This window comes from Saccostrea cucullata, unplaced genomic scaffold (assembly GCF_032062105.1).
Source record: "Saccostrea cucullata isolate Sc308-1 unplaced genomic scaffold, CSIRO_AGI_Scuc_v1 ctg1665, whole genome shotgun sequence".
NCBI classification, from domain to species: domain Eukaryota; kingdom Metazoa; phylum Mollusca; class Bivalvia; order Ostreida; family Ostreidae; genus Saccostrea; species Saccostrea cuccullata.
Window position 1 is genome coordinate 132,070 of NW_026923101.1, and position 27,298 is coordinate 159,367.

Consider the following 27,298-nt stretch of genomic DNA (forward strand, 5'->3'; position numbering starts at 1 on the left):
CAGAAAATTTTTACTTAAGAATCAAAACTATATATTACACAGAGGGGATTCAGAATAATATTTGCCTCGGCGACAGTAACGTACATTTCAAATAGGCTACTATATTTGAATTTGGAACTCCTTAAATACCCTTTCAGATCGATAATTATATGAATTCTTATTCATTGTTATATGACTATTTATAATGTTGATTTAAAAATTACATCAGTGGTATTTCTTTTAAATGAAAATGAGGCGACATTATTTGAGCCCTTATATTGAGAATGGGTGTTTATTCAGCCAAATTTTATTCCTCAGAAAATGTCTAGGCTACTACGGAAGCGCATTTAGGACCTATAAAAAAAAAATTGAATTCGTTATATCGATTTTTAGAATTCGTTATAACGAATATAATTTGTTATAACAGATTCATTGAAGTCATTATAACGAATTTAATTTGTTATAACAGATTCTTAGTTATAACCAATTCAAGAATTTGTTTTAACGAATTTTTAATTGGTTATAACGAATTCAACAAATCTGTAATAACAGATTAAATTCGTTATAACGAAATCAATAAATCTGTTATAACAAATTAAATTCGTTAAAAGGAATTCAATGAATCTGTGATAACAAATTAAATTCGTTTTAACGAATTCTAAAAATCGTTATATAATCAATTATATTATTGATAGGTCCTAAATTGGCTTCCGTAGGCTACAGCGTTGTTGCCTACATGGATTATACGCCACTGTTTATTACATAATATATTTATTTTTTTCTGAACGAGGTAAGTTATTGACTGCTAAGTTGATGTAATAAGAATTTCATCTGTCTCGTATTAAGTCAGCATTTTATAAGTTCTTTCAAATTGGTCGATTCAATAAAGTTGTCAAATAATTGTACTGAAATGTACTGATTGACGTTTTTCAGACATAATGTTAAGCGATTATATCACCTAATCAAATGAATTTTTTGTTTTAATAGAGATTTAATATGTTCATCTTTTCTGTTTTTCTTATCTTTTCAAACCGATCTATTGACTGACGGGTATTTCGGTTTTCGAACTTAGTTGTAACATTGCACAGACATAGTATGCGAAACAATCATTTTATTTGATCTTTATTATACTCACCGTCAATAGAAACGCACCACTCTAATTATAAGTGAAAATTATAAATGGAATAAAATTATGTCCCAAAAAACTTGACATCTTTCACTTTGCCAAATCAGTAATAAAACGATTATATGATTTTCATTCTATAACCGGAAGTTGATTTTAGGCCCTCTTAATTAAACACTCGTCAGACAACTTTTAAAACATCCCGACCATCTAATTAAAATGTGCTAGTCCGTCATATACAGCATATGCAGGGGGAGGGGGGGGGGGGGCTGCCCCCGACGTTTTTTCCGCAACATTACCTTTACTATAGGAAATGTTCATTGAAAGGAATGCCCCATTACTTTTTACCATAGTACAGTGTTAAAGGAAAATGTAGGGGAAAAATTGGAATGAAAGTAACTTGGCTTTGAAAAAGTTGACCACCCCACCCCCCATCCCCCCCACCCCCACCCCCACCCCCCGAGTTTGGGCAACTTTAAGTTTTTCGTTTTTTTTTCTTCTTTTTTTGCTTGTCAACATTTTCAGGTTAGTAAAAAAAATTCTCTTGCTGCCCCCCCCCCCCACTTTCAAAAACGATGCTACGTGCCTGTACCATGCATTTGATTTATTAAATAAATGTCTTTATCTTAGCGAAATGAATATTTTTTGGCATATTAAAATGCCTGTTTTTTTCAGATACCGAGATTGAATTTTCTCTAATTTGGTGTAGTTTAGAAGCCCTAAGACTTCCGGTCAAGGAACTGTCATTAATGCTATGAAATACATGAGCCCGAAAAGGCGTTCTGTAGAGTATACGTGTATTTGCATCTGTAGCTCTCTATTTTCGTTATTTTGAGAATTTCCAGCATTAACAATGAAATGCGTGCTTTCAGTCATTTTGAAAAAAAAGGCATCAAAACTGGAAAAGAAAGAAGGATATCATTCCGGGATTTTAGTACAATACTTATGATTAACAGGTACAAAACATTAAAAACCCAAAATATTCATTTGTCAATAATTTTATAAAAAATGCTAATCTTTTATTTCTGTAAAAAGGGCTAAAATCAACCTCCGGTAATGGAATGAAAATCGTTCAACCGTTAAATAACTGATTTGGCAAAGTTAGTTACTGTCGTAATTTTTTTTAGTACATAGATATATCCCGTATATAATTTTCACCCTAAAATTAGGGTGGTGCGTTTCTATTGACGGTGAGTATATATTGTTTTATTCGATCAGAGTTACTTTACTTAATTACTGTGGGGTGCGGAGACCGTTCCCCTGTCACAACAAACAGGTGCAGACACAAAAAAAAGACACACACCCCCCTGCTTTTTATGGCCCTGAGTGCCGAGTATAGGACAAAATTTGCAGCTCTCCACAGGCAAGTGGCGGCGTCTCCATATGAGTGAAAAATTAAATGTTAACGAAAAGTGAAAACGTTAAAAAATATACAATCAATCAATCTTTTTTAAATAATACAGATGCACCACCTCTATGTATTATAATTTACAAAAATTTGAATTCATAATGACACGGGAACCTCTTGTAATATACAATTGGAAACACTTAATACGAAAAATAAAAATAGGTAATAGAACAATTATTTAATGACTGGACAGTAAATAGACCAAAATTTTTTTGCTCACTGCACCAGGGGAAAAATATTTTTGACTATTGACTGCTCAGGCATCAAATAATTATATAATACTTACACACTGAATTGTCGACGGATTTTACCGTAATTTCCTGGTCATGACTTAAAGCACACGGCGAGTGTGACATGTTGGCAGGGGATGCTCACTTTTCCATGGCACCTGATCCCACCTCTGAAGTTTCAAGATGTGTGTTATTTACTCTAAAACTGCACATTCAATGGGTTTTTGAGCAGGAATACTGTTCGTTATCCCCATATATTACCTCACTTTAAAAGTGCTTGTAGACACCATTAAAAGCATTCAGCAGACACCATTTCGAATATTTTTTAAGTTATAAAAAATTTAAGAGAAGAAATCTGACTGTGGATCATTACGATATTATGTAAATCAAGATTTTCCTCTTTAGATCTTGTTTAACGAAATCATATTGCAATGGGCATTATGAAGAACACATTTGTGTTCGCCTTTTTACTAAAGAGAATTTTTTTTTCCAAATTTGTAACAAACTTGCAAACATACAATTAAAGTGTCCCATTCGTTTTTATGCAGATCATTTATATTCTTCAATAATTATATGTTGGAAACATCTAGAATAAACCTAATGTTCATAATGTTGAATTGGTTTAAATGTACATGTGTAATATACTTAAGCACAAGACATATAACTTACAAGAACAAAATTTAATTAGCTGTAATTTGATAATTAATAAGCTCAAGCCTTATGAGATATTTATAGAGAGAAACTAATATATGTATGAGGGCCTTTCAAAAATTACCCGGACTTCTTACACAGAAAAAATATTTGTCGACATAATCGCGCAAAATGTCACACAAATGTAAACGTATCTTCTCTTATAATGTCTTCAAAATTTCATATCAAAATGTTGTCAATTGATGTCAATTTTGGTTGATTTATCAGAACATCAAAATCTTCGACGTCACGGGCATTCTAAAAATAATATGATCTTTCGTTTTCTCACTTTCCCATGAGTTCCTGTACAGTTTAAGCTACGTTATCTAATCAACATCCATACACCATTTTTTGTCAAGCTTATACTCTATAAAATAAGTAAAACAAATCCATTTTTGTTTTAAAATTAAAAAATGCAGGTACTTATGAGATAAAGTGTGACATTGGTCACTGCCAATCATGTTCTTTAAAGTCCTTATAAAAATTTCGTCGATAATCTTCCTCCTGTCCTCCCATCCCGTCCTACCATTTAGCCTTTTAACAGAGGTCTAAAATTCAAATTTGCTATTTGTAAACAAATGCCACAAAAACCCTAGTTTTATACATGTTTTATAATTTAACAAAAGTGAGGTGCTCCGTAAATTCAGGAGACGTCATTTTCAGAGTCGTATTCAAAGGAATCACATCAGAGAAAAATCACAATATTTTTGTTAGTACTTCAAGTATCACGTCAGAAATAAATATTAGAACAATATAAAGATACATTTGAGAAAATTATCGAAAAATGTCGCAATTTATAGAAAATTAATGAATTGAATATTGGATTCCGCATGCTTTTGTTTCAAAGTTTTTGTCGTGCTCCGTACCTCTCTATCAGCGATATCAACACAGCGATAATTTTAGGTTAAATTTTACCAAATACGGAATTTTTTTCTAAACTTTATTAGAATCTTTAAGATACATATCTCTGCAAAATTTCAAAACTATATGACGTCTGTAAGAGTAAATAATAGCAGAGTCCGCGTATTTTTTGAACAGCCCACGTATATACTGGTTTAACTAAAATCTTTCAAATTTTACCTTGTGCTTTTGGTAAAAAAAGAGGCATATTAGATACATTTGTGTGAAATAACCTAGCAAAAGGAACATTTTCATCAAATAATAACTATAATAATTAACATCAGGAAAGTTCTGAATGAGGGACAATTAAAAAGCTTGATGTCAAAAAAGACAAGAAGACTTACGAGATGCATAAGTAGTATCATTTGCCTGCAAAGTTACGTTGTCTAAAGCCGCCATGAAAATAATTAGTGGAATTATGTACTGCCAAATCATCGTTGTATTTAAGCCAGAGTCTGGAGGCTAAATCAAATTTACAAGCAGGGGATTTGCATTTCATATCTCGACTCTTTACATGACGGAAAACTGATTAGCTTCCGGTGTCATTTCTATGTCAACATCTAAATTACTACATGGTATTTTAAATTTCCTTGTGCTGGTCATTCGTTTTGCATAGTATTTCTACTTTAAAATTAAGAACAGCAATTATGTTCAAAAGTTTATTGAAACAACATAAGTTTTCAGCAAGGGCAATATGCATGGGTTTCTAAAACAACAAAAAATTGGTTAAAGTGCGACTTGTTGATAAGCATCCCCAAAATCTATGTATACACGATGATCGCTTATGATTTTGATTATAGAATTTTTAGCTTCCCTGGCGTTCTCTAAGTTGTGCAGTTTTTGAAGTTAACTTCTTATTCTGCGATAGAAACTGGAACAACGATGCACAGCAATTTAATTTAATTGAAATAAAGATCAGGTTTGGAGGAAAACTGACCCTGTTAACCTTTTGTAAAAATACAACATAACTTGATGATCCGAATGCTTATAAATAAGATGTAGAAATTTTCAATTTATCCACTAGACAAAATTGCTGACGTACCACTTAATTTTTTTTTTGTGAATTGAACATTTGCCTAATCGGTATATTAGTCTATATAATACGCCATTTTTTCCAATACAATGGGATTGACAAATGTCATAGTGTCATAACATAACCCCAAATTGACCTTCTTGCGCAAAAACCAATTTCCCGACACGCACTGTGTACCTTTTTTGTCCAAATAATTGCATTGCTAATTACAGATAGTGATTACTCACAGTTTACTTGTAAAAAAAAATCTAATAATATTCAGTGATTGACTATTATATCGCCTGCTAGTCATCCAATGCCCTGGTGTCCATACCCAGTCCACTAAACTTCCGGTTGCCCCAATTTTGTGGAACAACATTAAAATTGTGATGTGGTGTTTACTTAATGGCTTGGCCATCTAAAGTGAACATTTTTTTTGTTTACTAATCTATTTGCAACAATTTTATACTGTAAGAACACATATTTTATCATTGTTTTAATTTTTATTACAATTTTTTTCCAACGAAACTCCATGCAGACACCATACCGTCTGTTTTATCACGCTATTCCAGGATCAAATGCCGCATATGGTATTTTTTCCCCTTATTTTTAGTTCGAACAAACATAAAGAACAAAAATACAAAGAAAACTTATTCTCCCAAATAAGTATGGACACGATTTTCATGTTTTCTTTCAAATAGTTATTATTCAGTTAACATTGTAGTTATTTATCAATTAAGACATTTAACTGGTTTATTTTTGATTATGTAACGTTATAATATATCAAATACATCATAAACAAGCTTTGATAAGTAAAATACGAGGGGGTATCAAAAAGTTCGTGGATTGGCGCCATAAAATTAAAACCGCTTTAGGTACATCGATGAATTTTAAAATATCTGGTTAGCATAATCTTTTCTATCTATAGAATAAACTGCAAATCATAAATTTTATTAATTTATAAATTAGTAATGTTTTTGTAAGCTATGGTATGACCAGGCGGCGCAACCTCGAAAACGACGTTTTTTCGACCGAAGTGTAGCTGAGAAAAAATCTTTTGATATGAACGTTTAACGTCCAAAATTCTCGTTAATTCAGGTATATGTTGGGACACTATTGCTTCAAAAAAATTAGGAAATTAAACGAGACTTACCTTGGTTAAGGCGAAGTTTGATTACAATTATTGGAATAAATAAAAGGCACTGTAGAGATAAGGTGAATAGTACTGCGCAGCCGCCAAGTCATTGCTTCAAAGCTAAAAATTTTTGGGTTGATAGATTTGCAACAAAACATCAAACCCAAATTCATTTCACTAATAATTTCAAATAATACATTCACCACCTGCAGGGTGGGAGGGAGGCACCTTATCTCTACAGTGCCTTTTATTTACTCCAATAATTGGAATCAAACTTCGACTTAACCAAGGTAAGTCTCGTTTAATTTCCTAATTATTTTTCGTAAACGTCACTTCCGAGATAATGTGAATCTTTAAAGCACAACACAAAAAATTTTCAAACTGAAATCAAATTCTTTATTTTAATTTCAAAACAGCATTTGCATACTTATCATCATTCAGCACAGGTTTGTCATAAAACTTTCTGAAGGTTTCAACATCAGACCAACCTACTTTGGACAAAATATCATCGACAGGAACAAAGTTCTCTTTTGCTTTAGATGCTGATGCAGATCTAACACTATGAGCCTTAAAAATAGTAGTATCAACACCTGCAGAACACATCACTGTTTTTATCCAACGGGCAACAGTATCTCTTGATACTTCCTTGTGTGGTTGTACATAACTGATAAAAAGTGAATCACACTTGTTTCTAATTCTTGCAGTCCTTGATAAGTATTCACATAAAACAATATATACACAAAGCCTCCTATCTGGAGGATATGATTTCAAAGCCATGTCAGACATACTACTGTTAGGTCTACATGTTTTCAATAAATCACTAAAAGTAAAAACAAAGCTATTTTTCTTCTCGTCATATTACTAAGTTTCATACATGAAATAGTTTGTACTCAACTTGCACAAATTAAACTAATTAACATAACTAACTTCAGTGTCAAATCTTTCAAACTTAAGTATTTTACAGGTGACAATTTTCTCAAATACTTGATAACAATAGATGCATCCCAAGTATGTACATATCGAGATTTTGATGGTCTCAAACTAAAAACACCCTTCATAAATCGTATAACAAGTGGATGACATCCAACAGTAAACCCATCAAAAATCAGTCCAACAGAAGATAAAGCCCCTCGGGCAGTATTAATAGCACTATACACTAAACTTAAGCGAAAAAGATGTGCTAAAAATTCAATAACAGTTTCTATAGTTGTACAAAATGGATCAATCGATTTTTCACTACAGTACTGAAACCATCTCGTATAAAATGTTTTATAATGTTTCTTGGTTCCCGACTTCCATGATGCCAAAAGGATCGAGGCTGCTTGATGAGAAATTCCTCGTTTTTGGTACTGCAACCGGACAATCGACATGCCATCAGCACTAACGAGTCTTTCAGAGGATGCTGCACATCTGTGCCTGGAAGTGTCAACAGATTGTCCATCACAGGTAAAATCACCGGATGATCCACCAGTTTTTCTAACACACGATTGAACCATGGCTGTGTTGACCACACTGGAGCCACCAGTACACACTCTGCTTGGTCCTGACAAATCTTCCTCACCACACGTCTAATGAGGCTGAAAGGAGGATTAAGATAACCATAAATGTTTGCCCATGAAAAACTAAATGCATTAACATAACGCATTTTGTAGTTGGGCTCAAAAAATCCCAAACCATTTGGTTAGTTTTCACAGTCACTAATGCTGAACAGTTTTCAGGACGATTTGTCGTTTTTATTAGCTCATTATATCGTTCTTCCTCGATTCCCTCTCGGAACCAATCTGTCACGAGATTAGCTAGTTCATCATCAATCGGTTTATCACAAGTCTCTTTAACTTTAAGTTTCTTACCAGCATTGACGTACTTGTTTTCCGTATCAGTCAGAATCTCGTCTGATGCGCGCTTCCTCGATGCCGCTACACCGGAAGTACCCGGTTCGTCCGGGGTATCGTCCTAACGATCCACATATTCTTGGTAATCATAATCATACAGATTTTCTAGCTCTGTCATACGATCCTCTTGTTTCTTTTGATTCTCTTGAATCGCTTTTAATATATTGAGAATCTCATTCTCGTTATTTGGCGCGGAACTATCATGTCCTCCGCCATGACCACGAGAACACGTGGAAGTGCCAGTCGAAGTCGACGAACTCGACGACGCACGTACGTTAGACAGTGTCTTCTCCGAAGACGATGATTTGTTCGGGGCTTTTTTCTTTCCCTTGACCGGTGCATTATCATCGTCAGGGTTAGGAACGTCCGCCATGATGCACGTGGTTTGATCTTTCAAAACCGATGAAAAAATATCTGACCACGGCAGACAAAATCCCCCCCCCCCCCGAATACTGATCTGACTACGTCAGAAACAAAAATGAACTCTGAAAAAGTTCTAATAATATATTGACCTCGTCAATATGTAATTAAATGTATCAATAATGATCGAGCAAATAAGTCCACGGCTCCGGCTACATTCAGTTCAATGACTTGGCGGCTGCGCAGTACTATTCACATTATCTCGGAAATGACGTTTACGAAAAATAATTTAAAGTTTTCACTTCATTCTGAAAGTTCTTTGAAAATTTATCATAAATTTGACATGGAGTGTCCAAACAAATAAGTCCTTGAAAATGGCGTCAAAATGGGGGAGGAATTTCATTTTGCAACATTCTATAAAGTTTTGGCCCTGAAAAAAATTGGTATAGACCTAGAAAATGTTTCCACTGGTTTTGGAGAAATTAAATGCATCCAGAGTTCTTGTTTTTTTAATGCCAAAAGAGATTAGGAGAAAAGGGATGCACAGTTAATGTCGATTTGTGGTCAAGGTGTGAAAATTCAATCACGTCAAAAAATGACGTTGATCATATGATGTAGATATTAAACTCCCAAAAGTAAAATATGCTGGCACAATCGAGCGAGGATCTCTCCCTATGTATCATCCAATTGCATTATTATATGCATTGAAAACCGCTGTTGCTGACATTGTAAAGTCATATAAACAAGATGGGTTTAAGTCCTTACTCAACTCCAGGGAATCTCATCAAATTAAGTGTATGAGGTATAACAAGCGGACAAGCTAAAATTTTCAACATTTCTTAATTTTTTTGTTGTTTTATGTCCCTTATAAATTTTGAAAGTACATACTACAAAGTACTAATTTTATAGCCTCAGTCTACGAACTTTTTGATAACAACTTGTATTACTTTCATCTGGTGGTGTGTTAGCAATTCTGTTTAGTGTATAGTCTAAAGGTTAAAGGTTTACAATTCAATAATCTGTTAACAACAGGACAAACCTAAATGACACATACTATCATATTCTTTAATCCTTTTTATTAGTATATTGGTCAAACAGCCAAAAATTCTTTATAACCGAATAGAAAAAAAAATGGTATAAAATTTGGACTTTTAATTAAACATAAGAATATTAATTTTGAACAGTTTGAAAATAAACAATTTTAAATAAACAAAGAATATTTCAAGGTTGCATAACAGATAAAATGAAGAATCATTATATACGAAATAAGAATAATAACATAAAACAAAATGTCATTACTTATTATTATGATAATATGGATTTTAGTCTAAGGGATACTAGCAAGAATACAAAAATGTACTGAAAGACTATTTTTCACACAACATGAATGAAATACCACCCATTCAGTATATCAAAGAAAACAGTAAAATGATGGTTTTGCAATACTAGAAATTAATAAAATTCAGCTCTTAAGGTTGTCCGATCCTCAGGTTCTGAAAATCAGGCATTGAGTAATTGAAAATGCTCACAAAGATGCCTCTAAATTCTCAAATTAAAATGTATTTACCCACAGTGTTTCTTTAAAATTCATCTTTAAATTTAATCATATTATATAGGGAAAATTAGTAAATCTCAAATAACTTTTTAGGATATGCGATTTGAACTACCTACTGCATATTTTTTAATTGATAATTCATCAAGAAATACATTTTAGGAATAAAAATCATAGGTATCCAGGCTTTTAAAGAAAATTGCATGAATTTTACACTTATTTGGACTTTACTTTCTCCTACTTACTTCCATTGTTTCATAATGCATTGTGTATGAAGTGTTTCCTTTCAAAGAAAACACCGTAATTCACTTCTAATTTCAAATCATGCATGTAAACATTGGTAACTAAGGCTAAATAAAAATAAGTTTGATTTTTTTTAAAATATGCAAGTTTTACTTCATTTTATGAGGTGCAAATGTCAACTTTTTAAATACCGTTTGTTAAAACTTTAAAGAACATTGAATCATACGTAGAGGCATAAAATGAAAATTGTTGCATGAAAAAATTTCAATTTCAAGCTATATTTTAAGACTTTTTGAATTAAAATATAAATTAAAGAGTTATCCTTCCTGGCTAAGGATCGTATATCCTTAAACAAGTACTTGACATGTATCATGTTCTTAGATGATAGTGACAATAAATCTTCAAATATAGAAATTAGATATAATGATAAGTTCCCAAAAATAAAGATACAAGAACAGGATATCACAGATATAATCTCCGCTTTTCCTGTCAATAAAACAGTTGGTCAAGATTGCATCAGTCACAAAATGTTAAAGACGTGCAAAACACTACATGTATATCAAAACAACTGCGTATTATTTAAGAAATCATTATTACTTAAGGTTATGCGATCCTCAGGTTCTGAAAATCAGGCATTGAGTAATTGAAAATGCTCACAAAGATGTCTCTAAATTCTCAAATTAAAATGTATTTACCCATGGCGTTTCTTTAAACTTCATTTTAAATTTAATCATATTATATAGGGAAAATTAGTAAATCTCAAATATTTTTTCAGGAAATGCGATTTGAATTACCTACCGCATATATTGTTTAATTGATAATTGATAAAAAAAATACATTTTAGGAATAAAAACCATAGGTATTGAGGGTTTTACAGAAAATTGCATGAATTTTACACGTATGTGGTACTTTACTTTCTCCTACTTACATCCATCGTTTCATAATGCATAGTGTATGAAGTGTTTTCTTTCAAAGAAAACACCGTAAACCACTTCTAATTTCAAAGCATGCTTATATAAACATTGGTAATTAAGGCTTATTTTAAAGAAATTTATTTTTTTTTAAATATGCAAGTTTTACTTCATTTTATAAGGTACAAATATCAACTTTTTTTTAAATATCGTTTGTTAAAACTTTAAAGAACATTGAATCATACGTAGAGGCCTAAAATGAAAATTGTTGCATGAAAAAATTTCAATTTCAAGCTTTATTTTAAGAATTTTTGAATTAAATTATAAATTAAAGAGTTATTCCTACTGGTTGAAGATCGTATATCCTTAAACATTTTCTTAGCGTTGGATATTGGCATATATTATTTATTTATTTAAGAAAGATTTCCCCTCTATCACTCCAAATCAAAGTCTCTTTATTGAGTTATGTAAGTTAAATATTTGAAAGAATTATTATAATCAAACATGTTTTTAATCACCTACATTCAAGTTCAATAAAAAAATTAAATATTAATCAGGATTTTTATTCGGGGATCTATCGTGTATCAGGTTCTATAAATATACCATTCTACTAAAAAATATATTGACAAAGGTAAATTCTGCTGCATTATTTTTTCGATTTTTCCTAGGCATTTTATAGAGTCATGGAAAATAGTTTGAAGTATGAAGCGCTGCTTATTTTTTTCAGAAATGATTTTTATGTCAGACAATGATATGAAGAAATCGAACCAAGGGAACAGAAAGAGTAACGATTTATTATCACAACATTAAATTTAATATACGAAGTGCATATGAAAATAATACTTTGTATTACACCTATTAAAATAATGTTAGAAAACACCATGAAGCAATGCTCCCCAAGTCAGAAAATAACAATGTTGTATGTGGTTGAAAGAAAAAAAATAAAACTGTGAGTAAGAGTTATCTTTCTGCTGAATATTTCTTCATGTGAAAAAATGTCATTCAAACAAAAATGTTGCATTAAGTACTTAATGCAACATTTTTGTTTGTCATACAAACAAAAATGTTGCATTAAGTACTTAAAACCAATTTTAAAATGGTGCTTAAAAGATACATCTTATTCAATTTATTAGGCCTTTGAAGTTGGATTTATATATTGTTTTGTTAAATATAATACAATAACAATGAAAATGGCAAAAGAAATAGAAAGTAATATTTCCATTACATGTTAGATTTCATCAAATTGACAACTTAGATTTCTCAATTACGAAACTTTGATTGAGAAAATTGTGAGTAGTATTCATGTTTAGTACTTTGAAAGTTATCTGTCTTATCAAAGGTTCGGTAACCCTTAAAAAATTGTCAAACAATATTGTTAAACCTCCAGATTATTTCCCTTTTCACAGAAATTTTGATATACTATTCACTCAAGGTTGAGACATTACTGTTTTTTAAATTCTGATCTTCTTCAGTGTAACTTAAGAATTAGCCATGACAAGGAGCACACGGCGGATGTGACCGGTCAGCAGGGGATGTCCTCCATGGCACCTGATCCCACCTCTGATAAGTCGGAGGTCCGTGTTTGCTCTGCTCCTATTCTGTATTGTTTAATGGACTTTGATATTAAATACTGTTCGCTATCTCCATATCCTTCCCCCAAATTGCTCGTGTTGTCTATTAGAAGATTCATACCATTTTGTTGGTTTGTAGAAAAAAATTCTGGACATTCCTCAGACAACCTTTACACGAGAACAGAAACAGATTTAAATATTCTTGTCACAAACAAAAAATGGAAGAGATCTCCCAAACGATCGACTGGAATCGAGTAAATATCTAGTTCTTTACTTTCGAGAAGAAAATATTAGCGATGAAAATGAAGCTGAACAAATTTTTCAATGCGAGTAGTAACAACGATTTTTCGAGTATTTCAGACACATTTCTTTAAACGTATTAAATGTGTGTTTGAAAACAGCGCTCATATGCTATACAGACATATTGTTACCCACGAATCATTTTTTTCAAGTACTATATTGACGAAGGCATTGCGGGCCAGTGAATACAATCGTCGTGATGTACAGGCATTCATGTTAGGATTTACTCAGCTTGTCATATTAGGAGCCGAGATTGAAATTGTATACTACATTGAAAAGCTTCTTACATACCTCTATGCCCATGAACAGAAGTGGATCACTCAAAAAAATAACATGCGCGAGGCCATGGAAAAAATATCAAGAAAAACGTCGCTACGAAAGACGCAAAAAGATTCTCGCGGCAAATCAAATGTACTTGTAGCTAACGAGATTTTCCAAAAATCTTATAGTTAAATTCTCCTTGCACAACTGCTTTGATGCAGTCTATGGCGATATTAAAGAAATCACGTCTGGCTCTGCAACGAGACTGCAACCTCGGTTTTCCACTACAGCGGGTTTAATTGCTGTTGGTAAGTACATCTGAGGATATCTCGCCTTTTGATATCCCTTCTGGTCCAAATTGCCTTGAGACGGCATCAAATTCAACAGAAAGGGTTGTGGTTCATGTTTGCGTGTTGCTAATTTAACGAAATAGAGATAGATTTGTACAGTTTTTTGCGTAAGTTTTTTATTTTAAATTGTGATGTTTTTATGTTACAGTTTTTATTTTTTTATTTTAAAGGTGACATAATTTTGGCGTGTTTTGTATTTTGTGAAGGACAATTGATCGCAAAAAAGTGAAAAATAGATCATCACAAAAAAAGGATATACGGTGTTTTTGTTAACTTTACACTCGGAAGTTTTATCGCTTATGATCGAAATCTTTTTTTTTTTTTTTTTGAATTCGAATGTAGGGTATAAAATATCAAGGTCCAGTTATATTGCTGGCTATAATTTCAACACTTAAATGATAGAACAATTACTGAACTGGACGACAGGATAAGAATTTGACTCGCTGGGAAATAATTTCAAGAAATTATGTCCGACGAATAACTTTCAGTGGGTTTAACTGGAACGAGTTAGTATTATAAATTCTAGGTTTGAAGAGAAATACGAGTTTCTTTCACAAAATTTGTATTTTACAAAATTTTACACAATATTTAACTTTTCAAATCATAAAAAATAACAATAAAAAGCTCTGATAAATGTTCAATATTTATTATTCTGTATTGTGTAAAAAAATGTGTTTAATATTTTCAGGTTCATTTTCCAATGCACCAAAAATCAGTGTTACATTGCTACTCAAAAGTCAACCTTGTTTCTCGCTCAAGCGCTTTGTAAAAAAGCAGAAAAATCGTCGATCCATTTAAATCAGGGCGACATGAAAACACTGTAGGGTCAGTTTCATGAACAAAAACCCATTCTCCACAATTTGACGTATAAATTCCGCATCCATCAGGATAACAGACAAATTCTGCAATTCAGTTATCAGTTGAGTTGAAAATTCGAATCCCTTCGTTCTGATCCTTATCTTTAGACTAGTCTTTCGTCACATGACTTAAGAAAAGCTTCTTTGACGTCACCCATTATTATAAGTCTACGTATGTCAGGTCTAGGTGGCCTCTGTTTTTGGAGGATAGTTTTTATCTTCTAAAAACAGAGGCTAGAGTTGTCGCCACCTACCGGACTTTTCAAAACAAAGGGCAGTCTACGCTGATTTTTCAACCAAAACAAATAAAATGTTAAATTTCATACGATGATCGTTAAATCAAGGTTGAAGTTTGCTGTTCTGAACGGGACTCAGAGGGCGGAGCTACATTCCGTTTTGTATTATCCTTGTATATTGTTGTATTATAGCCAACTAAAATACATTAGGGTAAAAGATGAATCTGATTCAATTTATCAAAATCACGTACAAATATTAATTAAGGCCTCACCAATAAAATTTCTTTTTCGTCGGACCCGCGCGCTCGTATTTCAGAGAAACGTAAATAATATTATTTTAATTTTCCCGCTTCCGGAAATTTTCGTTCCATTTCCCGCCCCATTTTTCATTTTATTTTCATAATCGGTCATGTCTGCGTTTGAAATTAAGTAGAAAATTTTTTAATTTCGTCAAAAAAAGAGACAACATTGATCAATTTGCTAGCACTGGTTCTCTGCCCTTGATTCCAGTCGCTGCCGCTAGGAATTACAAGGACGTTGGTTTTTTAGGGCGCTTGCGCCCGTTTACCAATGTCAGGGCACCAGTTTAATCAATTTGCACAAGAAAGGACACTTGACACTCTGATGTATTGACTATTGAGCTAAATTTGACAGTTTAATGCGTATATGTCGTTAAAAATCGGCGTGAACATGTGATTGGGGCGAAACCATCCGCATTCGTCATTAGCTCAAACGATGCACAGTCGGACAAACTTTTTAAGGATGCTTTTTAGAGTTACGACAAGGAAACAAGTAATGTTACACCTCATTAGTCCATCGTGGTGAACTGTGATGATTGGATAGAGCAGATCCGTTATTTAGGCAGATAAATCCACCATGGACATAAATCAATTTTTTGAGATGCCTAAATGTAAGTGCAAGGTATTAAAACTTAAGATAAAGATACATATATACTTTTTTTCTGAATAAGTATGTATTGAAAACTTTTAATAAGTTGGATCTATTTTGTTTTAGGGAAACTTCTAGGCTACTTGATTTATTTGGGATGTTGAATGTTGAAGGAACTAGCTCAAGCAAGATTTGGTGGTTTTTGCTGAATTTCTACAGTGAAAATAAACTGCACTAAAACCATGAGAACTGTTCATATGGTGAAGACGTGGATCAGTCATTCAAGAAGGTCTTCAGTTAAACCACAGTGCTGGCAAACTGTAGGTAGATAATATTTCCATGAAGCCATAGAATCGTTTCCACCTCAGTCCGACCTCAGACAATTCTTTAACAGATTCCATGGTTACATGTACTAATTCTAAGCTATCGTGGATCAGCCAGAAGAAATTAAAGTATCCATCTTCTGAAACGATTTGCTGAAGTAGCTTCCCATAATTGGCATGATATTTAAACATCTTTGATACTTTATTTTAAAATATATGTCAGTCAACTCTTGTGAATAGAAAAAAGTTTGGATTTTAGTGATATTTTCTCATAAGCTTCTGATATTGTGCATAAATACAGAAAAATAATAATAAAAGTAGTGCTGCTGGAATTGGCCAGTTTTATGTGGTTGTACATAGTCTTATTCTTATCAATATTTGTTAATACTGTTTTCAAAATGTTTATGGGTAAAAGATTGAGGTAACAAACACTTTTTGTACAGGGCAAAAACATGGACCCCTGAATACACCAAAGGTTTTGGTGCATTGAAGAGTTAATATTCTATATTATTAGATTTATTTACAGAATTCTTTACCTTTATGAGATGAAGAACCTGTATCTAATGTTCTAATGATACTCTAAACATGTAAAGGAATCACTGTATATTTTAAAATTTTCTTTTTTACATATGGAATAAAGTCATTATGTAATTAAAGTGAGAAACCATAGTAAGAGTATTGTTATGGCTGTTTTGTTTATGTACAAATATGAAATATTAAATGTCTTACATGATCGGGGGAATTGGAAAAGATTTTATAATGATTTTCTCTAGAAATTTAAAGGAAAACAAAAAATATATAATCGCTCGCTCCGTTATTTTACTTCTTTGCCTGGAAATTATGTTGATAGAAATATTAATATTATAATTATCAAATCGCTCGCTCGTCCCAATTTTTTTGGGTCATTTGTCCGAAGAACAAGAAATTTTATTGGTTTGGCCAAGGGAGAAAAAAATTACCTTATAGGAGAATTTTTTTTTCCTATAGGATATATTTTCTCCTATAGGACTTATTTTCTCCTTTAGGAAAATAAATTCCCTTAGGAAATTAAATTCTCCCACGGTAAATTAAAGTCCTACAGGAATCTTTAAATATCCTGCAGGATATTGATAATATCCCTCAGGAATTTTATTTTTCCTATAGGAACTTTATTTTTCCTATGGGATTTTTTTGTTAAAAGGTGATTATCTCACCTGACAGGTGAGATTTACCTGTAACAAAGGTAGTTATGAACTCTGTGAGTGATGGTCTACCACTTGGCCTACATGATTTTTATGTGAAATTAGGATTTGGCGGGCGCCAAAATGCCACTTTTGAAGTGGCATAATTATCCGGCACAGTATTTATTGTTTGTATTGAAGAGCATGCGCAGTGTATGTTTATATATAATGGAGCTTAAATAATATCATATACCAAGTCCCCTTTCATTATTTCAGAAAAAATAAATGTATTACCAAGAAACATTCAAACTATCAGGAAAAAATTATAAAAACAGACGCCATTTTGAAATAAGTGGTGGCCATCTTGAACATGGCCGAAACTTGAATGGCCAACGATATTTCTTAATCCGGTAATAGTCAAGGAAACTTCAATTTAGTGCTTGTATCCGCAAGTGAAATATTTCCCTCACTATCCGCTCCGCTATATTGGACATCTAAGAGGGACGGTTGCCTCCTCCCCCTCCTTTTTTGCAAGTCACGTAAGGGAAATGTAGTAGCAGAGTATGAATAAAATTTGGTGCTGAAAGAACCCCTTCCCTTCATGAAAAATTTTATTTTGGAGTTTAGCATCCCCTTTGTTGCTGGTTAAGTTTTCTCAGATTTTTTTTTCGCCCCCCCCAACCATTAATTGTTTAGAGGGCTAAAATAGGCTGCGCCTGCTGCCCAATCCTATTCACGATAACATCAGTGCATAAAATATTGTTTAAATTAAATAAATTGTTTTTGAATACCAAAGAGCAAATTCAAAGCATTAATTAATTTCCAGACTATGTATCCCCCTTCAAGTACCCCTGACCCAGGGGCCCTGAAATCAACCATTTTGGAGGAGGTAGCTTTCTTCATCTTAAATATGAACTTAGATCATTGGCATCATACCCAAGAGCAAAGGAAAAGATTTTCAAAGAATACATGCATTTTTACTTTATATAAACATTTGAGCCCCGCCCTAACACAAGAGCACCTGACCCAGGGTCCTTATAATTCACAAGTTTGGAAAAGGCATTCTTCTTCATCATAAATATTTACGTAGTTCATTCCTTTATTATGCAGGAAATGAGAAGATTTTCAAAGAATTTATGCATTTTCCCTATATAATCAAGAGCCCCATCCTAACACGAGAACTCCTGACTTCGGGGCTATAAAATTTTACTATTTTGGAAAAGGCTGCCTTATTCGACATACCTATGTACTTAGCTAGACCAATACCAAAGAGCATAGAAGAAGATATTTAAAGAAATAATTCTTTTTCACTACATAAACTATATAGCCCCGCCCTGGCACTTGAACCCCCGACCCCGTGGCCATGAAATTCATAATTTAGGAAGAGGCAGTCATAATCAACATAACTATGCACTTTCACTTCAAAGTATCGAGCGCATTGCTACCCAATTTTTTATCAACTAAGATTCAGTCGCGGCGTAGATTCAAACTCACGACCTTCAAAATTCGAATCATCTGCATCGATCAAACACTCGCTCCACCATGAAGATTTTTAAATATTACAATAATTCTAGTGGTTTAAGCCCCACCCTCAAGGCCCGAGATGGACAGGGACCATGAAATTCACAATTTTTGTTCCCCTTAACCTATAGATGCTGTATGCCAAAATTGGTTGAATTAGTTCTGTGGTTTTGGAGAAGAATCTGAAAATGTTCAAATGTTAACGCACGACGAAAGACGAACGCCGACGGACGAAAACGAATAGCAAAAGGTCATCCGAGTTTCATGAACTGAAACTTATCTGAAAGTGAGCACGGAACCTTATATCATTGATTCTAGATGCGAATCAGCTATTTTAGCAATTACGTTTTCGACATAAAAAAGATTTGGAGAAAAACGGTTGTCTTTCTTTCAAATTTAACTTCCGAAACGGTAATTCAGAAAAGTTTTTGATTTAAAGATTAAAAATTTTATTATTTTGGGAGCAAAACAATGCATACATTTGTTTAATATCCTAAAACAAGCTTTGATTTTAACATTTGCCGATAAATTTAACTTTTATTGCTGGGGGATTGATTTATGTAACGATATCTCTTTACTGAAATATTTACTTAATTTCCGATTAATGCGAGACTTCATGAATTAATCTTTTGCGTTCTACACTGAACATCAGAAACAAAAAATAGTCAAAATCAGCTTTTTAAAAGATTATAATAAGACTTGTCAAGCATTAACTGGCGTAACATTACCTTAAAATCAATGCAAAATTAAATTATTGTAAGAATTTAACAGTGGAAGAATTATGGACAATTTTCAAGTTCACTGAGGATTATCATGTTCATCTCAGATAAATGTCTTTTTCCAGGAGTCAATTGTAGAGCCAAATGACGAAGGTTCGTCATCCGACAAGGAAAAAGAATCTAAAAATGATGATGAACTAGATTGCCCCACGTCCAAATCAAAAGAAGACGTGGTAAGTTTAGATTCTAGATAACAAAAGAAATAGCTTAAAATTAGAATATTATTTCGACATAACCATATCACTTATGTAAAAAGCGATATCTATATACAATTCTTAAAAGAAAATGCTGTCGTTTATACTGTAAATATTAATATGTTTCATCGATTGACAAGATAAAACACTTGAAGAGGTTTTTTTCTTATTTTTTAGGTTTCAACTAGAAATCCATTTTCAGATAGCCAGAAATTCGTTCGACAACTGTTAGACGCCTCGCTATTGGCTGCCAATGTATCACAGCTAAGGGCTGTTTTAGGAAGAGTAGGAGAAAACTCGGATTTCTTTTGGCCCGTGATTGGAATGATTTCTTCAGCGATCTTTTTCCATCTTGCGTTTGGAATTCTAATGTAAAACAGCGTCACGTTTTATCTTTGGTGAAAATGAAGTTGGATGAGTCCGACTTAAATTTAGGAATTTCATTAATACACATTTTTTAAAGTCTCCATAAATAGCCGAAGAACCAATTGACACCTCATGCAATCTTCTGAAGATTTATCAGTAAGTTACGGACGATATTCTCACCATCATTCAACTAATAGAAAATCTCATATCGGCGATCTACTGTGACAGCGTCTTTTGCTATTACATTAGGAGTTTGTCCGTATGTTTTGTACTCCCCAGGGACTCGATCAAAAAAGAATTCGCTAAGAAAATTCCTATATTTCATTTGTATACTTAAGACATGGTGATATTTTATAATCTTTTTTCTTCTATGGTCATTTCAAGTCTCTAAAGGTGTCATTACAACATCGAATTAAAACGGAACTGCTCTCCGGTGCGCCGTAACGTCATAAAACGTCGCCATTTTTAGTGTGTTGTGTTTACCACTTTCCCATTTCGAATGCTCGAGAAACTGCCAAAAATTAACCAAATGCCTTAAAATTTTTATAAAAACTACAAAATTGATTGTGGAATTGAAATAGGATAATTTTAATACAAATCTTATGTATTTAAAACTTATATTTTGAATTCAAACTTGTGTATTCTTTAATAAAACCTTGGTTTTTTTGTCCATGCGCCGTAGGACAATACCCCGTGCACATTCAAGCATAATAAAATCTTTATGTTTGCCTATATTTTATCAAAAAATTATCATGCTCTTAAATATGATAAATAAACATTTACTGAAATTTTCAGCTTAGTGCGCCCATTACTTTTCGAGAAACACGCTTTGTCCACGATTTCACGGGACAACCCTCGTATATGTAATTATCAATATAATTACATTTTTAAAAACATATATACAAGTGTTTTAAAACTTCAACTTTTGTGTCACTATGTACAGTTTTTTGCCAGTGCTCAAGTAATTTATTTTCTTATTTCAGTGAACAACTGAGTCCAACATCAACAGACTAGAAGATTCAAGAAAAACAAAAAATGATGTTGCATTCAATAAATTTCTCCCAGTAAAAAAATCAACATTTTTTTTCAAATAATCATATTTTTATTCAAAAGAAGTGTATTTTTACCTTGGCATTTGTTTTGTTAATGCAAAAAATATATATATATATATATATATATATATATATATATATATATATATAATCTGATATATATATATATATATATATATATATATATATATATATATATATATATATATATATATATATATATATATATATATATATATATATATATATATATATATATATATATATATATGTACATATATCTAATTACATGTGTAATCCCCAGTTTTGGGCATAATTTTGGCACGAAAAAGATAAATAATAAATAAATTTTTGACCCATACTATAATAATAACACAAGGTATCTAACTCCGATTTACACCGAGTACCCCCCTCCCTTAAAATCGCGCTCATTTACTCTTTCACAGGAAATGATGGGTAAACTGTTTATACCTATGTCTTCTACGATAATTTATCTGCACAACCATATCTGACATCCTTGTCTTTGTTTTCTTTTATCTCCGTAATCAGCTTCAAAACTTTACTCGCCGGGTGGAAAGTGAAACTCAACCATAGAATGGTACATGTATGTTCTAGTCTCGGGCAAAGAATTTGATTGGCTAAAAATATGTTTTTAAAATTACATCGGAAAAACATCGTAGTGTTTTAATGGAAAATAAGACACTATGAAATGTTATTTATTCAATGCTATATTTAAAATTTAAAATAAAATTTTTAAACCAACGCATTCTTTAATTTTTCTCATTGCCCGAGATTAGCACATACCGTTTTATGGTTTAGTTCGACTTTTCTACTCGTCGAGTATAGTTTTGACGCTGTTTACGGAGATTGAAGAAAACAAAGGCGAGCAAGCCATATGTGGTCGATAAATTATCGTAAATGACTTAGGTATAAACAGTTTGCCACTGCCTTTTCTCTGAAAGTGTAAATGAGCGCGATTCTAAGGTAGGGGGGTACGCCGTGTGTAGATATCTTGTGTTATTATTATACTATGGGTTAAAATTTATTCCCGAAACAGGTGCCTGGGTCTATAAGACTTTTACTAATACATTTTCTAAGACTAACAACAGTTTCAGAATGCCATAGCATTGTGTTCTATAACATCTACTAAAATTAATGTTTGAATTATCAGACGAATAAAAATAATGTTAATATTAATGATTTTGACAGTTTAGATGAGTACGACTTTTATGCGCCCGGATGGATAGATCGGAGCATATATTATTTTTGTCTTGACTGTATGTCTATTTTTCTGTCTGTCTCTCTGTCTAACCTTGTGACCTTGACCGTGACCTATATGCTAAAAATAATCTGTACGTACCCATGACCAAATCTTAGCCAATGGCACGGATGTGATCTGCACGTCACATCTAACATGGATGTGACTTGCATGTCACATCTTGTGGCCTATTTTGTTTTGATGTGCCATCTTTTTGCTAACTTTTTCATATGAAGTTTTCATTGTCTTGTCTTACATATACTGTTTTCTAGTCAGTTTTGGGGGATCAGACATTATCATATTTTACGTAACTGCTAATCAAAGCTTGTGAATCTGATCCCCCTTCTTGTTTGTTAAATTGTTCACATTTATACCGTCATTTTAATAAATGACATTATTCATCTCTATGAAAGTGTTTTATTTGACTTATACAAAATTAGCAAAAACAAGCTGCGGTGAGCTTGCATATAAGCATAAGAATACATAAAGAAGTTTATGTGAAAATGTTTTTCATTTATAGTTTCTAGTATAGCCACTTGTGCATGAAACACAAACATGAGGTTGTTCCTTTTTTGTTCTCATACTGCGTATATAAGCAAATTGTACACATCACATTTTCTGTTTTACAGTATCATTGGTGTATTTAGGTTGTAAAAGATGTGTTGGAAATCAAATTTTTAAATAGAGGACATGAAGAATGAATAAATTGAATGAATAAATGAACTGGTAAAATAGTTGTAGTAAAAAGATTTCTTTATGTCGAAGCTCGTAATTTTTCTTTATAACACAGCGTTTTGATGAATAATGGTTTTCTGGATGTGTTTTAATATTTTTCAATGTGGACCATCATTTAAAAACGGTATTAATATAATAATTTATTTGCTGAATAATAGGTTCAAAAACTAAAATCAACCATTGAAATGATTTAAACACTAAAATCAACCATTGAAATGATTTAAAAACTGAAATTAATCATTGAAATGGTTTAAATATTAAATCAACCATATACTTCCGATGTTATGGTCATACAATAGGCAACAAATATACAAAGAAGGAAAAACATTTTAAGTTTTGAACAAAGGGGAAAGCTCTCGTTAAGATAACGCCGTTTAACAAATCTTTACATGAAGCATGAAATATGACGATAATGGACAGTATAATTAATCTTAAAAGTCCTTTGAAACAATATAAAGGAGCAAAGCAAACACCAACCTTTAAAAAAAACAAACAAAAGAGAGTATATATAATAATTATAACAGCAAAACTCGTTTAGTACAAATACGGATATTGCGAATTTACGGATATAGCGAAGTTATCTTTGATCCTCAGCTATATAAATTTAATGAATTTCTTATACGGTTAAAACGAATTACGGATATAGCGAAATAATTTCATAGGTCCCAGTGACATCGCTAAAACCGAGTTTTGCTGTATAATTAAAACTCTTTTAGTAAACTTATGGTTGGATATAATCAAGGCCCTTCACCTTTATATGGTGATATCTCTTATGTGACGGAAATATTCTCGAAAGAGACGTAAAACAAACAACAACAGTCAATCAATCAATCAATCAATCAATCAATCAAAATCAAAATTCCACACTCAAGAAGATTCCTGGACTCTATCCAAGGCTTTTCCCCGCTGAAAGCCTAAATGTGGATTCACATACCTGATCTCTCTATAATTAAATGACACTTTAGCTGGCTTTTCCATTGAGAATGTTACATGTATATACAATTACTGTTCGTGTATTACTTTTTATTTTATTTTAGAAGGAATGGTTGTGAATTAGAGATGTAAATCGTGTCTCAGTTCAAAACCTTATGCCTAGGTTTGCAAATGAAATTTTCTTTTCAACGCCTAATATGTTGTGTTTCTAAAGAGTTGTACTTAGGTGGTGTATTGTGCATATGTTTAATCGGATCCCACTTCTAAGGTTTAAAGGGATCCGTTTTTTGCATTTTTCACAATTCGAATTTCTTACTTGATTAATGATTTTGTCAACTGTTTGTTATCTAAACCCTTTTCATTCCTCAAAATATTTTTCCCCTTTTTTTCGCAACATTCTGTGACAGATAATATTAGTTATCCAGGTTCAATCAAGGGTGTCAGTAGGGACATAACCCTTATATTATTAAATTGTTTCATGTTGAAAGTGCACGTTCTCTTAAATCATTATCTTAAGTTTTAAAAGTCAATGTTCTAAAAGGAAATTTGTTTATAAATTTTATGATGTTAAATGTGTATGATTCTATTATAGGTTTTTCCATATTAATAAATGGAAGTTCCTTTGATACAATTTGGTTAAAACGTTCAAAATTACTTCTTAAAGATGATTATTTTTCGAGGTACTTTGCATTTTTTCCATACTTGTCTTGGTTTTGTTGAAATTCAAAGCCGAAAAATGACAAAACTACATAAGTAAATCATGTAAAAGGATAGGATAATAAAGTATTGTTTATCTTTCAATAAAGTAAATTGTGAATATCGAAAGAAAATTCTTTTACATGTATGGTCTGAAACTTTGAAATTTTTTGTTGGAAGGTATGCTTTATGATGCTAGATTTCAGGAAGTTAACCTGAAAAAATGCCATCTTTTTATCATGGAAAACAGTCGAACAGATGAGAAATACTTCTATCATCTTGTGCCTTAGTGTTATATTAATGTTCAGAAAATACAGAAGTTACATGAACTGCACTGTTTCTGTATTAAAGCAAGGCAAAAGTATGCTTCAAAATGAACGGTTACAAAGACGGTTGCATTTGACGAGAAACTATGAAAAACCATTTGGAAAACATAATATATCAACCAAGAGTGTGTGAATTATGTTTATAGTAATGGGATATGATCAAAATTATAAGTTATAAATCATTTTTAAAATATATTTTGTTGTCACATTACATAATTTTTGCATTATAACAATTTGTGCGAAAAACCATGTGAGTTTAAAAAGTTTGTTGAGCTGTATGTATGCATCGTGACGTCATGATATTTGGTTTTTATCATAGAGAATGTATGCATTGTGACGTCACGTTTTATTTACACCCGGCTCAAGTTGGGAGCACGGATATTTACACCCGACTTTGTAACCAATCAAAGCTCGTGCTCCAAGCTAGATAGGAAATAATCATATATATTTCAGTCTTTAGATCGTGTTTAAGGGCTCACTCACTGGGGCAAAATTGCTGACTCTCGATTGTAGTTGAGTTGCCTTAGACTTGAATCCTTGCTCTTCATGCTAAAATAGGCAAACATTTTTAAAAAATATGTTTGATATATCTGGAGAGAACAAAAGTGTACTTACGAATTTATTTTGATCCTTATATATCTGACGTACGTAAATGATGCAATTGTTCAATAAATCTTAATATTGGAGCTATATACAATATATATATATATACTTGGTAGATCCGACATTTAGGATATACAGTGTTGTTGGTTTTTTAGTGCTTTATATATATATATATATATATATATATATATATATATATATATATATATATATATATATATATATATATATATATATATATATAATCCTTATTTTGCATGCATAATTGTGTTGTCATTATTTAACTACATTTCTTTTATTATTTCACATCAAAAGATAGAAATTAGCTAACAGCTGACCTGGAGCATTTTCGTAAAAGTCAGTAAAAAGCAGACCAAAACACACAGTGTTATGACCATGGCGACAATTTGTCCGAACACATACAGACAATACATGTACTTTATCCCTTCAGCAAGCATCTCAGCAGGTGCGCTGAGTAAAAACTTGATTGGCATGAATACAAGTAGAATCGGTAAGGCAGCGATGAATATTTTCATAAGATTTACCATGTCGAACGTCTGTGTTGGTCTAACGTCTTCAGGACCTTGCTTTATCCAATGCAAACCAAAGCAAGAATAAAAACTGATAATGAAAAAAGTGATTTAGTTAAAGAACAGTGATCAATCTCCAGTAATCATTTAATAACACAAATCTGTGAGAAGGCCATATACATAAACCCTGGAAACTCCAGAGGTGGGATCAGGTAATCTGATCCTTGTACGCTCTAATAAATATGTTTTTGTAGAGCTTTGTCAAGATTATTTTCTAAGGAATCACATATCTGAGACAATATTAAGTTATGAATTGCATATATAATTTACAAGACATTAATTTCAAATAAAGAATCATTATTATACTTGAAGTCGACAAATTTTGATTTTTCCTGCAGTATTTAGTATTTGTAGAGTGCATATAAAAGCGGTGTGGTTTTTTTTTTATTTTGTCATAATTATCCCTTTGTGCTGCCCTGACCATGACACCAGAGATACGAGTAATCACATGGTAAAGGTATTTTTTTCTTGTCATATAAGTCATCCAATATTTTTGAAAGGATATTTTGCCAAATGTGTACTTTCCGTTTGAACAATTTAATGACATCTATTGTACACTCATTAAGTCAGGTTGATTTGACAATTGTGTACAATCTAACTGAGACTTCCCGTGGAGACCGACCACACCCGCCGTGAACCTTATATATTGATCAGGTAGACGTAACTCTCATCTTAAGTTTAATTTCCCTTAACAAGAATGACTAAACTCCATTTATGTAACTTTACTAGGATTCCTCTTACCATCATTATCCCGTGGGGATCCGGGTTAGAATAGGTCCTCAGTACCCCCTTGCTTGTCATAAAAAACTACTTAATGGGGCGGTCCTTCGGATGAGACCGTATAAACCGAGGCCCCGTGTCACG

General features: G+C 32.3%; 2 protein-coding genes across 4 annotated transcripts in view; both read right to left on the bottom strand.

Annotated features, from left to right (window-relative positions):
* Window positions 1-4,830, bottom strand: part of LOC134263170 (uncharacterized) — a 64,951-nt gene extending 60,121 nt beyond the window's left edge. Inside the window, exon 1 of the mRNA XM_062745482.1 lies at window positions 4,675-4,830. Within this exon, the coding sequence (XP_062601466.1) occupies window positions 4,675-4,765 (91 nt within the window). The 5' untranslated portion in view covers window positions 4,766-4,830. The remainder of the gene's footprint in view (window positions 1-4,674) is intronic.
* The window catches only part of LOC134263164 (uncharacterized), a 98,136-nt gene that overhangs the window by 70,107 nt on the left and 731 nt on the right, over window positions 1-27,298 (bottom strand). For 2 of the 3 annotated variants that reach the window (XM_062745473.1, XM_062745472.1), the window contains exons 2-3: window positions 26,183-26,465; window positions 25,725-25,790 (exon numbers count right to left, since the gene is read on the bottom strand). In XM_062745473.1, the coding sequence (XP_062601457.1) occupies window positions 25,725-25,790; window positions 26,183-26,392 (276 nt within the window). In that variant the 5' untranslated portion in view covers window positions 26,393-26,465. The remainder of the gene's footprint in view (window positions 1-25,724; window positions 25,791-26,182; window positions 26,466-27,298) is intronic. The other variant, XM_062745474.1, reaches the window with a different exon arrangement.